At 35.7% G+C, this 18566-nt stretch overlaps 1 protein-coding gene across 6 annotated transcripts in view; it reads left to right on the top strand.

Moving 5' to 3' along the window:
* TRRAP (transformation/transcription domain associated protein) overlaps positions 1-18566 on the top strand; it is a 115481-nt gene that overhangs the window by 81161 nt on the left and 15754 nt on the right. For 5 of the 6 annotated variants that reach the window (XM_075515685.1, XM_075515684.1, XM_075515683.1 and 2 more), the window contains 8 exons: positions 4457-4685; positions 4929-5194; positions 5975-6075; positions 8849-9050; positions 10796-10960; positions 13491-13581; positions 15199-15398; positions 16160-16421. In XM_075515685.1, the coding sequence (XP_075371800.1) occupies positions 4457-4685; positions 4929-5194; positions 5975-6075; positions 8849-9050; positions 10796-10960; positions 13491-13581; positions 15199-15398; positions 16160-16421 (1516 nt within the window). The remainder of the gene's footprint in view (positions 1-4456; positions 4686-4928; positions 5195-5974; positions 6076-8848; positions 9051-10795; positions 10961-13490; positions 13582-15198; positions 15399-16159; positions 16422-18566) is intronic. The other variant, XM_075515687.1, reaches the window with a different exon arrangement.

The raw sequence follows: 18566 nt of genomic DNA, 5'->3' as shown, positions 1-18566 counted from the left end.
CCTCCTAAGTGTTTTTTTCAGTTAAATGCAGTATGAAATTTGTCAACTGTAAAGTACTTCTATATTTTTTGGTTTTAATTTTTTTTTTTTTTAGTCTGAGCTAACTGTTAATGCCTTGTAAGGGAAAGGTGTATTTAGAAATGCTGGTGTTTCCTTGAAGAGTAGTGTTCTGAACATACCAGTAGCTAAAGCATTAAGGTCAAAGAACCAAAAACTGTAAAAGTCTGTTGTTAGTGAAGGACTTCTCAGGCGAGCACTACTACCTTTAGGAAAAATACTGTAGGTTCTGGCCAATGTGAGCCTTACCTTTTCTTTGTCATTTCTATATGATATTGCTAAATGTTCTGATTTGCATCAGGGAAAGGAAGTAGGAAGGAATCTAGTCTTTAAGTATATGATATTTCTCATTGGACAGAGAGTTAACTGTATACAAGTTCTGCTGAAAAGGAGAGTGGATTCTATTAGATAAACTAGCATGTATACCTCAAAGCTTCATGTGCTGGTCTGCAGCTTTATTAGTTGTCCAGCTAGCTCATTTGGCAGGTTCTGTTCAACATTGCATTAAGATCTTGTAGTAATGTTGTAAAAAGAATTCCCATGTTGAATCACATTGCTTCCCAGACTGACAGATGTTGTGGGTTGGTAAGAGTGATCTCTGCTCCCCTCATCTAATCTGATGCCAGCTACAGGAAAGAAAATTTCTTTGGTCTGAGTGGAAGGCCATATTTCAGTAATGCTCCTTGTCTACATGTGGGTGCATATCGTCCAAATTTAGCTGTGCTGATTGAAAAGGTTACTGCTTCCAACTAATTGGTTCATTTTAATTCCAGTCTGTTGTGGAGCACTCATGTGAGTAGGTCAGCTGGAAGATTTGAGTCAGTCCCCCCCTCTGCCAGGGACCTTTTGCTGAACTGAAGAGCAATGGACTGCTTGAATCGGAAGCAGATGGAGCCCTATGGCCTTACTAGTATGTGATCTGAAAGAGATCTGTATACTTTCTGGACAAAAATGGACAAAGCAAGCATAAACTTTTGAGAGAAGCTTGCTTCTAAAGTAGGGGCAAAATTCTGGCAATGGAGCAGTGACCTGTCCTGTCCAGAATGAAATGAGGGACAGCTAATGAATTTGGGGCTACTAGAACTTTAGAAACAAACAACCCTGCCCCAAGCTGAGTATTATCTAATCTTAAGCAGCTTAATTCTTTGTCAAGAACATTTAAAATAGGGGAAGAAGCTTGTAACTTGAATTTCATACTGTCCTGTAAAATTACTGCAGTATATTGTACATGACTTCTAACAGCACTGATGTTCAAATAAACTCTTGTGTGCATGCTTGAATCCTTGACTTATAAAGGATGAGTAACTTTCCAGTTGGATAACCCAGTGCATACATAGAGGATGGGCAAAGCCAACATTTTTTGTGCCGTTTTTCTTAACTCTCTTATCCATTTCTAGAAGAAGGTAGAGCTTACTGGCTGCTTCTGAATCATAAATGCCTTTTGCTCTCAGAAGGGGGCATGCTATTTTCTGTTTCTTTAAAGGAGTATGCTTGGAATAAGGAAAGTATAAGATTACTTTTCTTTCATCCGTGCTAAACAGGTTCTTAGTGCTTATTTAAGTACACCATATTTTAGCCCTCAAATCATTAAATATTACAAGGCAAAGAATGTACTGTTTTCCAGCATTTATTTAAACGTAACCTGATTTTAAGATGCTGTACACCAGGTGCATCTTTATTTTTGCTTGTGAGAAATCTCTTATTTTGTTCATGCAACATTGACAGTTCAATTTCAAGACAAGATGTGTTTAAATCCTGTGCTTTTAGTCTTCCTCTTTGGCGTACGTGTTACTCACAAATGGTCCACTTGGAAAACTAGGGAAAAGTACTTGTTTCTTGTCCTGTCAGGAAGAGCTTGTAAGAACGTTGCATGGTGAAAAATGCATGGCTTGTGTCCTTTGCAACTTTTACATGTATTTCTCCATAACAAAAATGGACTCCTCTTTCCTTTTGAAATGTATGAAATATCAATGCTTATACAGTATGTGATCTGGACAAAACATGCCATTAATTTGTCATTTAGGCTGACTGTGTCCCTGTTTAGGTGTCCTGATAAACATGCACCTGAGGAAGATTAGCTCTTGTTACTGTTGAGGGAACCTTTCATCTCCAGGGGAGAAATTCTGGAATATATCTCAGTGCAACACAATCTGAAATTTTGTAACAGGGATGCATTTCTTGATGGACCATTGCTCAGAGAACTATGAATGAACCTTACCTGTAGAAATGCAGAGGATCTTGCTTTCTGAGTTCTGTTGGATATAGTGGCTTCTGTAATTCTGTTTAAGTTCAGTAGTTTCACCCTGTGTGTCATGCCCAGTGTGATTCATAAGCAACTAAATCTGTGTGATTTAAGGTGTCTCTACTAAAATGACTGTACTTGTGGGTAGAGCTTACACAGCAGCCCATACCTCCGTACTTTAATACGAGTCGATACATCAGATAAAGTGAATAAATATGGAAGTTTTCTCCACATTGAGAGGAAGTTGTCAAGTAAATAGATACAATGTTTCATTTGTCTGAGCTGATACAATACAACTAGAACGCTTCTTGATGAAATTAATTCCTTGCTGCTAAGTTTTCACTGATATTTCAAATTTTTCCTCCCCTAAGACTGGCAGTATCTGCAGCATGAAAGGATTAGTACTGCTAAATAAAGTATTTAAATGCTTTCAGATATCAATTAAAACAAGCTTTTAAAATAATCTAATATGTATATATCCCTCATGAAGAAGTGATAAATTAGTCAATGACTGACAGAGGTACAAATGCAGCCATGAATTTGCACTGCAGTAATTACTTTTTTTTAATATCAGATAGTATGTGATTAAATACCTGTGAGAAAATTAAATTTACGTGATGAATGGGTGTAGGATGAAGGTTAAGCTATTGTGAGAGCTGATACTGAGATGATTGTACGAAAATATTACTTTGTTTAATTTATTTTGTTTCAAGAGATTTCACTCTGTAGATTTGGACTGCCTTTTTTTTTTTTAAATAGTTATTTTATTTGGTTGATTAACAATGAATACAACTGTTATCTGCCAAGAGGTAGCTTAGAGAATACTACATTGGTTTTATTGTACTACAGCTAATTAAATTCCATTAAAGTTTCTGGGCCTTTTCTTCAGGTTGTTGAAGTTTTAACAAAATGGCTGTTGCTTTTAGTAGGCTGGAGACTACTGCCATCTTCTGTTTGTTCCTCTCATTAATTTGAGGATAGTAGATGTCAGTGAAAAACCATCCCTAACTTAAGTAACTTCTCAAAGCTAAGGTCTTTGCAGAATATCTTAAAGTAGCACCTTCAGGAGCACGTAGATAATATTTCTGTACATTCAAGTTTCTATTAAGAAGTCAGATCATGACCAGGGAATTTATACTAGTATGTTCTGTTAAAAGTTTTATTTTTTAATTATTAAAAAGTCTGTTAAAAGTTTTTTGTTTAAAGTCAGTTTTTTTTACTTCATCCTTGTATTTAGCACACAGTATATATATTTACTTGTGCTTTTCTACGATTAGGGTTGATGTAGTAAGTCCAAACCTGTATGCTAGAGTTTAATTCTAACCTGTGTTTAGACGTGTGTGGGGAAAAGGAGGGGAGTGAAGAGAGAGTGTAGATTCCAGTAAAGTATCTTTCCTTTGGTGTTTCTGGTTTTGTCAGGGGTTTTGTTGGGTTTTTTTGTTTAAAAAGAAAAAAGAAAAAAATGCTTCCTAAAAGCAAGACACTACCATTTGAGGGATAATTTGTGAGAGCATTTGCAGTTCAAAATAAAAGAAAGGATGAGGGAATTTTTATCTTAATACTATCAAGGAAAGACAAGTCATAGTTGACCAAAGTTAAACCTAGCAAGCAAACCCATAGTATTATAGGAAGAATACATTAAGTATAGATCAGTAATGTCTGTTTGCAACCAATAACGTTAGGGCACTTAGGTTTTGTCAGAATGAGGCGTGCATGAAATAAACTGCTTGACACTGGTACTCCATCCCTGGAGAAGACGGGAGCCTGAAGTTATGCAGGGACCTTTTGCAAGCATGTAAGAAAGTACTTTATGGCACCTTTATTTTTTAAAATAATTTGTTTGTTTATTAAGACTAGTGACCATTGGCATAAATTTTGTGCTGGTGATTCAGTGGATGAATTCAACATTTCAGTCAGTGACTAAAGTGTTGAATCAATCTCGTGGATTTTTTTTTTTTTTGCTGTTTTGTTAATGATTAGATTGGTTAAAGGTCATTTATGCAACTAATAGACAAGCCCCTAAAACAGCATAAATAGTTTCATCTTTACTTGATCATCTAAAGGTGGCATCATCATAGAGATCTTTTTCTAACAGTGAAATTGCCCACCTTATTGTACTACACTTTATGATAATTTTTATTGTTTACTGTTTTCTAGGCAGCACAGCAAATAATTGAACTTCAAGAAGCAGCCCAAATAAATGCAGGATTGCAACCAACTAATCTGGGGAGGAACAACAGCTTACATGATATGAAGACTGTTGTAAAGACTTGGAGGAACAGGTTACCTATTGTCTCAGATGATTTATCCCACTGGAGCAGCATTTTCATGTGGAGACAACATCATTACCAGGGTAAAACTGCCTGGTCCAGCATGCATTCATCATGTAATTTTCCAGACAACACATTGTTTGAAGTTGGTTTTTTTTGGGTTTGTTTTTTTTTTTTTTGTGGGTTTTTTTTTTAACCATACAAGAATGTTGTTGATTTTGACAAGTGTTTATTTTTATTCAATTTCCATTTAAGTGTTTCATTATCTTAAGTCATCATTTCATATGTATTGCTATGTAAGATACTGCTGTATATATAATTTCATTTATAATGACAAACATTTCATGTTTTGTTTCTAGCTATTGTAACTGCATATGAAAATAGTTCTCAGCATGATCCTAGTTCCAATAACGCTATGTTGGGAGTTCATGCTTCTGCATCAGCAATTATCCAATATGGAAAGATAGCTCGAAAACAAGGGCTGGTCAACGTAGCTCTGGATATACTGAGTCGCATTCATACAATTCCAACTGTGCCCATTGTGGACTGCTTTCAGAAGATTCGCCAGCAAGTTAAATGTTATCTTCAGCTGGCTGGAGTCATGGGCAAAAATGAATGTATGCAGGTACGGTAGCTTTATGTCTGAAGTTGTTGTTGGAACTTGGAGGATTACAAGGGCTATTACATACACTGATTTAAAAAACTGCCTGTATACAGAACAGGGTCTGAATTTCATTGGCCATGTTATACCACGCATAGAGTGGGGTTTTTTTTAAGTAATGCTGTTAGTCAAAAGCAGTCATTGTCCTCTTTGAACTGAATTCTGTGAATATATTAAAAATTAGCCAAATAACAAGTAAAGTGGAAATATGTTTTTTGAAATCTTACAAGATAGATAAATGGAAGGGAATTTGAAAATCATATTATTTGCAATAGGAAGAAACAACACTATTGCAAGACTAACTGAAGCTCTAAGTCAGTTTTCAGTGTCTGACTCATGAATGATGGATGCTGGCATACTGAAGTGAAATCGTATCTGTTAAAAGGAAAGGAAAAAATGTGATTGTAGGCAAAACCCACTGACATGATTTTAAGGTCAGCAAACTGGGACCTTAATAATAATAATAATGTAATATAATATAAACAATAATATAACATTAAAAAAACAAGGTGGAAAAGATAACCATCACTTGATGAATGTTGTCTATAGTATCTAATAGTTTTGCATAGGCCAGTGGAAACTTAAAATTGCTGTCAGTCCAGATTTTTTAAAATGAAAGTTAAATACTAGAAACTTATGCCATTTAAATTTCAAGAGACTATTTTGGCTGGTTTTTTATGGCACTTTCATTTTAATAAAACCTTTCATTTTAGAAAGCTTTTCTCACTAAGGCTTATTTAACAGGGTCTTGAAGTTATTGAATCAACCAATCTGAAGTACTTCACCAAGGAGATGACTGCTGAGTTTTATGCTTTGAAGGGAATGTTCTTGGCACAGATTAACAAGTAAGTATGTTGGCTGGAAGAGGCACTAGCACACATCTGAGAAAAATGCAGCTGAAGTATTTCAACACGGTATTTGAGCAGGAAAGTTGTTCCATATGTTTATACCGGCCTAAAATTTGTCACAACTGTATAAGAAAGTAAAAGTGTACGTGACGGTTCCTTTGCAGTTTGAAGATGTCATGGTTGGTCATATTTCTAAGTATTGTAGGAAAGAACTAGTTAAAGCAAACATTGCACCAGTTCTTTTTTTAAAAGTTTTATATTTCAAGGGATGAGATGGGAAGAGGCAGGAAGAATAGGTTTGTCCAAAGCTTTGCAGCTTAAGATACATTCTCCCCCGCTCCCCCCCAGTTCTGTGAGCGCTTAGTTAGGCAAACTGATGTCTAACTGACGTCTTAGTGTAGTTGACAAAAGGAGGTTGCTTTAGTTATGTTCTTAATGTAAACATCACACACAAAACAAAGGAGAAAAAAAAAATGTTCAGTCTATAAGCTTACAGCTACTTAAACAAAATTAGCCTACCTCTTTTTTTTCTCTCGTTTCTGTTTCATTGTTCATTTTATATGTCCCATTAATAGCTGCAGCTGGTCAAGGCATAGGAAAATGTGTGGTGGCATAGTTCAGAGTGCTTAGACAAATCTGGTGTGCCATGCAATATGGAAATGCAGCACTCATTTCAGATAATTGAATTGAAAAGACTAATGTAGTGTGCATTGGAGACATCTTGCATTGCAGCAATCAAACTCCTAGGTACAAGCCTTGCTTTCACACAACTACTTTTGTAATATTTTTGCTTTATGCTGACAGGCTTCTCTACTATTTTGAGGACGATCTCTCTTTAATTCAGTAAACAAATATCTCAGCAGTGAATTTTTGTTCGGTGATGCCAAAAAACCCCTTCAGATTTCAACAGCTTTTAATATGCGTGGTATTTAATGGCGGTATTGCCATGTTACATATGGGTGGAATAATTCCTTTACCACTACGTTGTGGACACTTATGGAATGAAATCCATCAGGTTTTAAGCTGTACACTGCAACCTCACATAGCAATTTAAGTCAGGAAATGATGAATATCTTCTTCTATGGATACAAGAGAGAATTTTAAATAGGCAGAATGTAATTATTTTGATGGAAAGTGCAATGGACTTTTTTTATGGCCATAAGTGAGCTTAATTTCAGTTGAGGTGTAAAGAGAAGGAAATGTACTTCCCCCCCTTTTCTTTTTTAATTTTTATTTTTCGTTGTTTTTTAAAAATTCATGCAGATAAAGTAAAAGGCAGCTAAACTGTCTCTGTTCATTCTTTCAGGATAGAATGGATAAAGGTTTCTGTCTAAAACATGGTTCTGATGTACTTACACTTTCTTAATTTTGCCAAAAAACATACAGGCATTTCTTTAGCACCACAGCTGAGGTCAGGAATTTAGGAAGGTTACAGTTACGAACAATGGCAGTGTTGAACCTGAGAATGTGTGACTACCGATTGCCTGTGTGTCAACTCAACTGGAAGTTAAAGGTCACCTCTGCTCTTGCATCTCCCTGTGCTGCCCATTTGCTGAGCAAGGTGATAGAAGCCATTTTAAAAAAGTCATCTCAGGTGTCACGAATGATGGATTGTAGAGAAGGAGAAAAGAAAACTGGCTGAAAAGTCCCCGTTTTATAAAGGGGAAGTAGTGATACAATGTCATCTATCAGCTTGCTGCTGTGGTAGTTCACTTCAAAACCTCCAGCTAGGGTGCAGAAAGCCTCTGAAAGCAAGTAACATATTCGTGTAACATAGAAACTAATATCTACTGTGAAAGACAGAGTTGCTTTCCTTTTTATTGTTTTGCCTCAATAGCTTGTAGTTTTAATTTATCACTGTAATCCTCCAAGATAATATTTTTATATTAAAAATACAGCTAATTTTAAAAAAGTAAGTCAAGCATTATGTTACTTTTGTACTGTTTTATTTCAATGCTTATTTTGTAAGGGAGAAGTGGAGCCCTTTCCATTAATAAAGAATCTTGGAATGCATTAAAAGTTTATTCATTTCAGTAATGTGTATGTGAGTGTTTTCATGCCTTATTTTTACACCTGAAAAGTTACATAGCTTCAAAGGCTGTATATATATTGGGATGAATCATGCCAAATCTTGAACTAGGAACACTTGAGGAAACCTAGAGAAGACTTCAGAAGTATCAAACAAATAATCTTTTGCTTACCAAGAACTGTGTGATTAACCTTAACCTGTTGAAAAATAGACTTAAAGCTGTGGGGATGAGGAACTGAATTTTTCCAGATAGCACGGATTATAAAGTTTTTTATGACTTGGGTGGGAGAACAGTTAAGTAAGATGTAGTCCTCCAAGAGATAGCTAATATAACATCTTCCCAGTGTTGCTTTTTCTTACTCCCTTTTTTGCTCAGCAGAGAAGCACTTTTTAATGCATTTGCTTCTGCTCTTCTTGTGTTATCATTCATTCTTCTTTCTCCCAGTATCATCGCTTGGGTTGCAATTGCAGTGCACTGCAAGTTTTCTAGTTTTTTTCAGGGAGTATCTGGAGATCTTAGACACTTAGATAATTGTTTCCATTATGAAGCATTTCGTAGGTGCTGAACTTTAAGGAAAGCTAAGACAAAACAGTCATAAGAGACCTCACTAGAGAACTTAATGGAAAAATATCATTGAGTATTAAGAAAGTAATTGAGTACCCTATCAGAAATCTGACTCTTACCTAATTTAGTCACTTTTTGTTAGTATAAAACTAATATTCTTACTTGTCACAATGCAGGTCTGAAGAAGCAAACAAAGCTTTTTCTGCAGCTGTGCAAATGCATGATGTGCTAGTGAAAGCATGGGCAATGTGGGGTGATTACCTGGAGAATATCTTTGTGAAAGAACGTCAGCTTCACCTGGGCGTGTCTGCTATTACTTGCTACCTGCATGCATGTCGTCATCAGAATGAGAGCAAATCAAGAAAATACTTAGCAAAGGTAAGACCTAGATATTTAAAAAAGAATTGGAGCTCCGCCCCTTCAGAAAAGGCTGGAATAATGTTCAATGGCCAAGTTTGTGCAATTAGAGAAATATCAGTTACTGATGGAAAGCTTTAATTTAGACTGAAAGTCTGCATATGGTTGCTGTTGGGTCATTGCATGTAACTCATCGTGGGTTCTTCTGCTTCTTTGGGATATCTAGGTTGTTTTTTTAAGGTGTGGAACCTCTTTGTGGGGGAAAGGGGACAAATCATATTCAGCATTTCTCATGTATAATGTGGTGAAATATCTGCAGCAAGGCATCCTTGGGTGCTTTAAAAAGTAACATAATTTGATGTCTGTTTATCATTACTATGGATAATTCATATTAACTTTTACATCAGTATTGCATTTTATTCCAAATAGGCTTTTTCTGTAAATTTTTACGCTAATTCAACAATTTCAGCCAAAGTTCTTTGCGTTATGTATTTCTCAGTTTGGGGACATTTACTTTAATCTCTCTTATGAAGAAAATTTAAAAAATGATAGCAGACTGTGGAAGACAACCTATTTTGAACATGAAGCAAACACAGAAAAAAATTTTTTAGATTGAGGTTGGCCTCCGTAGCACTCTGAAGTTTATTATTCTCTCTGTCTGGGTACATAACTGTTAGTGATTTTTAGTCAGTGCTTAATATATTTGCATTTAAATGAAATTGTAGGAAAAGTATCATTAGGGGTGGACAGTTAAAATAATTAAAAACACCCAAAGAAATACTCAAGCTCTCACTTCAAAGTTAATTTATCTGAATAGCATATTTTAGGTTATATAAACATGCTTCATATTCCACCCACTACCCCAACCAAAAGCCCAAAGAATTTGTGGAATGCAGTCATGTTCATTGGCTTTTTTCTGTCTTGTTTCATAGCAAGTAGTACACTTACACTTATTTTTTACATCCTTTAAATATTATTTCTAGGAGAAAAAAGTGACATTAGCCAGGCATAATGGATGTACGTTCTTGGGTCTGAGGAGGCTTTCACACTTAAAAGGGCTCCACTATCATATTAATAAAATAACTGTGGGCTTTTTTCTGCATCATATGATTGACTGTTGTGGTTTAGTTTTAGTTGGCAACCAAGCACCACCCAGCTGCTCGTTCCCCCTCCCCACCCCAGTGGGATGGGGGAGAGGATCGGAAGAGCAAAAGTAAGAAAACTCGTCAATTGAGATAAGAACAGTTTAATAATTGGGGAAAAGAAAAAGTATATAATAATAATTATAATAATAATAAATTGTAATGAAAAGGAAAACAAGAGAGAGAGAGGAACAAAACCTAGGGGGAAAAAACCCAAAGTGATGCAACCACTCACCACCCACTGACCAACGCCCAGCCAGTCCCTGAACAGCAATCCCTACCCCCCCGGCCAACTCCCCCCAGTTTCTATACTGAGCATGAGGCCATATGGTATGGAATAAATAGCCCTTTGGGCAGTTGGGGTCAGCTGTCCTGGCTGTGCCCCCTCCCGGCTTCTTGTGCGCCCGGCAGAGCAGGGGAAGCTGAAAAGTCCTTGACCAGTGTAAGCACTGCTTAGCAACAACTAAAACATCAGTGTGTTATCAACATTATTCTCATACTAAATCCAAAACACGCCACTATACCAGCTACTAGGAAGAAAATTAACTCTCTCCCAGCCGAAACCAGGACATTGACGTGTCTTGAATGTAAGCCCTGAGATGTCCTCTTGAAATTCGCTTTTAGGTTCTTTGGCTACTGAGCTTTGATGATGATAAGAACACTTTAGCAGATGCTGTAGACAAGTACTGTATCGGTGTCCCACCCATTCAGTGGTTGGCCTGGATTCCACAGCTGTTGACATGCCTGGTTGGCTCAGAGGGCAAACTCCTTCTGAACCTCATTAGTCAGGTAGGTACAGAAGATGATCACTAATTTTTTACTGTCTGTAATCCTTGTTTTCAAGATGAGATACAAATATTTTTTAAAGCCAATTAAGAAAATGCTAAGTTTTAAAAATGCTATTGTTTGCAACTGTTGATGAGTTAAAAAATGCTAATTTTTTCTGTATAAGTAGAGTATTTTAAATTTTAAAGTGAGTGTTACTTAATGAGATTAAATCCAGTGAAATTGTATGCCATATGTGCATGAGGCATTATAACTTTCCCTCTGGAATTCTGTTTATTACATTTTTGTGAACACTATAGAACACATTTAGAAATATATAGTTAAATGCTTGTAACATAGGAGTAGGGATAAAGAATTGTTAGCTTTAGTGACTAAAGGGCAAACTATTTCATTAGTGCTTTGTTTTTAATTAGACTTGATTTTTAAAAAAACAAAGCTCTGTCTGTCACCATCAGAAATCTTTACCGGGGCTTTGTAAATTTTCACTTGGAAGTTTACCATGACAAATGATTAGACAAATAAGCATAAGGTTTAGGGAGTTAGATGGAGAAACTGACTTCCTGCATTTGTACCTCTGAACTGACAGATAGGAGTTTTGATTAATCTTGCTTTCGGATTTTAAGATTTTACTGTGTATTTCTGTCTGCTCTGAAGCAGAATCTAGGAGTAGAACATATACCTGTATCTCAGTATAAAGTTGGTTTAAGCATGTCTGTTAGACTAAGGGAGAATAAGTGACTTCTTTCTGTTAATATGTTTTTTGGATACTGTTTTGTTATGGCATAGTGTGAACAGGGTTCAAACATCATGTTTTCAGAGATGTTAACTGTTCATGGTCTAACTTCAGCTCTGTTTTAGCATGCACACAACCTGGAAGTATTTTGATGTTTGTTCATTCAAGTTAATGTAAAACAATTGTGAAGTCCTATTAACGTACAGGTGAAAGTATGAAGCGCTCTCATTAGCCTGTACCCCAGGCCACCTCTGTCTGCAGTGCTACACTGTTTACTGAAAACTGGCAAAGGACAGCTGTTGTGCTGAATTCCTCACAGTATTCTTCTTTCCTTCTCTCCACTTGACTTTTGAGATATGGACTTGATGATCCCTGTGGGTCCCTTCCAACTCAGGATATTCCATGATTCTGTGATATTCAGCTCCTTTTATACTATCTCTTATCTTTGCCCTTTCAAAGCTCTGAGAATGTGTATTTTTTTAGAGAGACAATATGTCCATGTGTGTTTGCATGTGCACTGATACTTGTGTACATAAATCTAGATAAGTATGTGTATGCATATATATGTTTCCTTCTCTCTCTCTCTCTCCATAAAATTAAAATGAAACTTTGAGGAGACCATGCACCCAAACAGTTTAAGAAATCAAAGTAGTTAAGGCAAAGTGCTGATGCGTGTGGCTTGATATTGTCCTGCAACACCAGTGTGCTCAGCTGTCTTCTGACATCAGACAGAAAAAACTTGCTTCAATGAGTTATTTGTTGAGATCTCTATAAAATTTTTAGAAGTGAGTGCCTGCTTGGAAGTGCTAATGTAGTTGGACCTTAGGCTCATAAATATCACAGATATTTTTGTTTATCTTGCCTTTAAACTTCAGGTCCATAGAAGGAATATAAAATAAAAAAATACAATTTTTTCTCTGTTACTAATTGAAAATTCTAAGTTTGCAGAAGTACTAGAACCTAAACCTTACAGTTGTCTTCGAATTATTTACTCTTGAATTACACCATGAAGCATATGTGTGTCAGGTTAGTAATCTGCCATAAATACCATATTACTGAACAATTAAACGCCATTACAAAATTTCTACCACTTACCATACCCATCTGGATGGAGGGAGAATCCATGATTTAGTAAAATTGTGGCTGGAGAAGCCTCTAATCATGTCTTAAGATGTGCTCTATCGTGGGTAGTACTTAGACACATCTTTTCTTTCCTTTAATAGCTACTGAGATTTACAGACTTTAAAGGGGATGCTGAATGCTAATACCTCTCTAGCTTTTTTTTTTTTTTTTAATGGAAGCCATAAAATCTTTTTTATTTCTGGGTGAAATTGGTATCCCCTTACATTAAGTACCACAGTTAGGTGGAGTAAAGTTACTCTCTAATGGGCCTTCTTATCGAGTATCATGGGGCTTGCTGGGAATTGTGGCCTAATTTAAAGACTAACCGCTGTCATTATGTCTGTTTTTCTTCCATTATGTACATGAGTAAGATCTTTGAACTGGCCCAGCTGGTACTCTGGCATTATGCTGTTTTCAGGTTTATTAGGCAATATGATCTGGAAGCCCTAATTAGGTAATGCCTTAACAGTGTGTGTAGGGAGTTGCCATTTCATCCTCTTTGGGTGTCTGTTACTGAAAGAAGCTTTAATTTCCTAGTTTTCAATAAGCTGTTATTTAAAACAAGGAGCTGATTATTACTGAATTGCACTCGTTTACAAAGAGAATCTGTACGTGTTGATCTGACCTATAGTGAGTTTTCCTTAGCTGAGAAAGACTTATGTGTGTATCTCCAAATAGGTGGGAAGAGTCTATCCCCAAGCTGTGTACTTCCCTATCAGGACCCTCTATTTGACCTTGAAGATAGAACAACGAGAGCGCTACAAAAGTGGTGAGCTTGAAAATGATGAAGTTGTTTCATCTCTTTGTAACTTAGTTATTATTTTGAGTTTCACCTGATTTTACTGGGAAAATATTCTCTAAAAAACATACCAATTTACCAAGGCTAAGGAAAAAAATTGTTGATAAACTTTGCTTTCATTCATTTGTTTCTGTGAAGTTAAATCTACAGATGGCTTGAGCTGTCATGAATTTTCTTGAATAAAATATTCACCAAGAAGTGTTTAATCTCCTTCATTCTCATGTCACCTTAATTATTGAGAATCACGTGTTCTTTACAGGGTTTTAAAAAATTGGCGGAGCGTTAGAAAATTCTTGGATTACAAATTCAGAAGAGCGTTACAGTTTTCTAAGATGTTCTAGTCTCATTTTGATTGGAAGCATGAACCACATGACATTCTGTTTCTTTTCAAATGAGTCAAACTTATTTTAAAATAATAACAAAATGTGAGTTCATGTAACTCAAGTGAGGTAAACTGCTTTTTTTGAATAATCTGTACTTTAACCATAATAACTTCTTATGGTGAATTTTCAAGTAAAAATGATGAGCATCTAACTTTACACAAAATCAATTTTAGCTTTGAAGAAATGTTTGGGAGGTGGGGAGAACATTAAGTAATTTGGACACCACCTTTTTTTTTTTTTTTTTAAGAACAAATCCTATTTAGAGTTATGTCAAACGATTCCACAGAACTTAATTGTTCTTTTGTCTCCTGGGAATCCCAGGAGAGCTACTTGAAGAACCCTCCCTTCTGTTCTGTATTCTTTGTTACAAAGTGCATTGTTTATTTAATTGCCCTTTTCACTTGGGAATTGGCTCACTAAATTTCTGCATAAAACTTTGAAGGGTGCTAATTAAATAATGTCTTATTTTTCTTTGGGTGCTTCTTTGGAGGAGGAGGAGATGCCCACATACCATAATACTTCACTACATTCATGTCCAGCGACAGAGGTTTCTGTGCCAAATTCTTCATATTGCCACGTGTCCATTTAGTGATAACCAGTAAAATATTTTCCTATAGGTTCTGCCACAAACTACTGCTCTGTCGATGGGTTGTGTGAAGTAGTGGGGGGTCATCTGATAAAGCAAAACTCTCTGCTTAATCACTGTCTGATGTAGTTGTAATGCAAGAGATGAGTTATACTAAAAGATACACTCTATGACAGTTTGTGTTTCGTTGGCACCAGCATGTTTATTCTTCAGTTATGTGTGAGATATCTCCCCAAAAGGGAGGCGAGCAAACCCCTGATAATTTAAATAATTTGATCCTATATGAAACAGTGTCGGTTACTTCAAGAGCATGGTTTGGTAGTGTAAAAGCTAAGGCTACACCTCCTGGGAGTTTTTGAAGAGTGTTTATATTGCTCTAAGTTTGGGAAGTCTGTGCCATTGAACAGCATTTGGAGCAGAGTTTTCTTTCTGAAAAACATTTTCTTTCTAAAAATCAAATTTTCTGAAATTCAATAGGTAATACATGATTAATAGTTAATGCAAATCTAAAGCAAATTCTTGGAACAATTTACTTCATTTCATGCAGGCATGTATCAAGTTTATGAAAGGTAATTTTTTTTATTATTATTTTTTTATTTTTAATTTTCCACTTTCCAGATTCTGGGCAACAACAGCCAAGTTCAGTTGGAAATCAGTCCCACTCTGCCTCAGATCCTGGGCCAATCAGAGCCACCGCACCAATGTGGCGATGCAGCAGAATTATGCATATGCAGCGAGAATTACATCCAACACTTTTGTCTTCTCTGGAAGGCATTGTAGATCAGATGGTCTGGTTCAGAGAGAATTGGCATGAAGAGGTATTTGGCTTTAATACACCTTCATATGTATGTATCATCGAAGGAAAAGTTAGCTGCAAAATATTTATCTAGAATTATTTTTAAACATTAAAACATAACTATTTGTTTTGATTCATAAACTGATGTTTTTGTAGAAGTGATTGTTCTGATTGGAGTTTTAAGGAGCTTGGTTATTTCTGGAAGCCATACAGAGGTTTCCCAAAATTATTAACTTGATGAATGCCTTTAGGGTTTAAGTTGTTGCTTGTACTAACTGAAAATTTATATTCTCAGATTAAGTTTCACAGGTAGCAGTTTCCTTCTTGATCTGGTGGTCTGTGACAGGTGGTGATTATTGTCTGAAGTTTGAATTATAACAGAGCAGATGGACATGCCGCTCCACTTTTATTTCCCTCTCAAAGTGTCAGGCTATTCTGTTCTGTCTACCTAGCACAGTGTTTGTTTGAAGAAGGATCCCTCATATCACATCATTTTCTAATGTATCACAAAATATGAAATCTAAAACTTAGCTTCTGTTGAAAGAGCAAGGTGTACTTTGTGATGCAGCATTTCCATTGCTCAGTTTGTTTGTTTGCAGTGCTAATAAGAATCAGTGCTGTCTTTCTGATTGACCCTCTGATGCAATTTAAAAATACAGTTTTAAATAAATGTTTCTGAGAGGATGACTTTACTATATAAAATGCAGTGTGGGAATAAATACGTGGTGTCAAATCAGAAGGCCTAATCTTCCTGACTATTTTGTCTCTGTTTTGAATCCTTAGGTTCTTAGACAACTGCAACAGGGCTTGGCAAAGTGCTATTCAGTTGCCTTTGAGAAAAGTGGAGCCGTTTCAGATGCCAAGATCACTCCTCATACACTAAATTTTGTCAAGAAGTTAGTCAGCACTTTTGGAGTAGGTCTTGAGAATGTCTCCAATGTGTCCACCATGTTTTCTAGTGCAGCCTCAGAGTCACTAGCTAGGAGAGCACAGGCAACAGCTCAAGATCCTGTGTTCCAGAAGTTAAAAGGACAATTTACAACAGGTAAATGTTTAAAATGTTTTTTTAAATGTTATTTTTAATCTCCAGAGAAATTTCCCCCCCCAAAGTTCAATTGTGAAGGCATTCTGCTTTTTTATTCTTCTTCCAATATTTTTTGTGAGAGAAATACAGAAAACAGCACCTTTCTGTCATTCAGAAAACCTGAAATAGTTTGTCTGTTCCAGTCTTCTGTGGAGTAATAAAGATAATTAAAGTGAAAAACAGATCTTAACATAGAGAAACACAACGTATTGTTATGTTTTTGTTACCTAAAACTGTGGTCAAGTTACATGTGTGTTTAAAGATAAATTAGATTACTTCGCTATAATATTTTTGCAATTTGCGTCGAACTGCCTGCTATAGATGAGGGACAATAATGATCTCTCTTCTACGGTGATGCCAGAATTTAATGAAACTTTCACCCTAGAACTCCAAACTGACAATATTGTGTGAAGTCTTTCAAAACAGCCTACCTCTGATGAATAAGATTACTTTAGTGTTTTGGATAACTAGATTATAAAAATCCTATTACACAAATTTACACCGTTGCTAGGTAAATTGAATCAATAACTTTAATCAGATCTAATAAAAAAGATACTTAAGGGAAGTAGCTTTTTTGCTTCATTTGTTTTCCCTTTATCAGTGGAGTTACATGTTTGAGTATCTGATGTTGATTTAAAATTCTAAGAAAAGCTTGTGTACAGTAGAGTGTGGTTTTGATATATTTGGTGAAAAGTTTTAAGGCCATGAAGCTATATATGACACAAGGTGACATTGATTGGCACCAGTGTTTTGGATTGCCAGGATTTTGAGTTTTGCATAAATTCCTATCTAAACTACGTCAGCTTTTGCTTAAAGATAACTGTAGAATTAGGTGAAAAGGAATAGTTAAATTCAGGTGGTTTTTTTTTTTTTTTTACAGAAAAATTCAAACTTATTAGTTGTTCAAAACTGGAAAGACAGAATTTTTGTGAAGATGTGGGTTTTCATCTTTTCCTGAATGTACTTTTTTCTTTACCCTACTGGGACTCCGACTTAGGTGATTCTGGCATGAGTTAAAAATCTATCATCTTAGCTTTTATAATGATGTAAAAAACACCCCCTTTCCACATCAAGCTGGTTCCTCTGCAAAAGTGAATCTTGCATTGAAAAGTTACTCTTTTTAGAATTCGAAGTTACATAAAGTTGCCTTAACTTAAAATTATTTGAGGTCAACACAGCTCCTGAGCATTTACAGAGTTCGACAAGTAGACTTGCGGTATTTTTTCAAGCATTTTACTGATAACGTTGTGAAAATAAGTGAACTGATGGGAATCTTGTGAAAGTAACTCAGTTGTAGAGATGACCTATATATCTTGTGCATGCTATGTATTGCATGATGTCCTTTTTGAGGCACAACAATTACATGACAGCAGACAATGAAAGTCCTGAACCATATGATTAAATTTTTAATGGATGAAGTGTACTAGGGAGGAAAATGGAAGTAGAAACATTTTGTGTGTCTTTGATGGAAGCTTACAGGGGAAAAAAAAAACCCAAACATTTAGTACAAGTTTATACTTGTTTTTCATTTTTAATAACAGTTTATATGTCTTTACACTGCAACAGTAGTATACTCACTTTTTTACTGCTATAAGTGGTGTTGATATGCTCAGTTTTTGTTGGTTTTGAGGTATTTTTGGTCTGTCATAGTACTTCTTGGTTTCTTTCCCTTGAGTGTTAGAGAGATCTAGGGTTTCAGAAGGTGTAAAGGAAAACAAAATACAACGCCAGGCTCAAGTCTGCAAAATCTAAACTAATGTTTCAGCACATTTCTAGAGAAACAATTAAGAAAGTTTAATTACAATTCAGTTACAGTTTTTAGTTAAAAATGGAGAGGATTTTCAGGTTTTATATGCTGCTGTGCATTTTTTGCATGTCTTTATGATACATAAATGGCATTTAAGGTTTTCAGGTTTGCTATCTAATCATGTAATTTATAAAGAATTAGATGGAACAACATATAAAACAACAACAACATAGGCGTGAACATAAAAATCATGTAAAGTTGTAAAATGTGAAGTGTTTCTTAGTAAACTTCAGTTTAATAATAAGTAATTACTTTCTGTATCTTTTTGTTGAAGAGTTCAGTTATTTTTCAAGTATGGT

Source organism: Mycteria americana, chromosome 12, assembly GCF_035582795.1.
Source record: "Mycteria americana isolate JAX WOST 10 ecotype Jacksonville Zoo and Gardens chromosome 12, USCA_MyAme_1.0, whole genome shotgun sequence".
Classification (NCBI taxonomy): domain Eukaryota; kingdom Metazoa; phylum Chordata; class Aves; order Ciconiiformes; family Ciconiidae; genus Mycteria; species Mycteria americana.
Note: the sequence above shows the minus strand (reverse complement) of the source record. Positions and strands in the feature narration are given on the sequence as shown.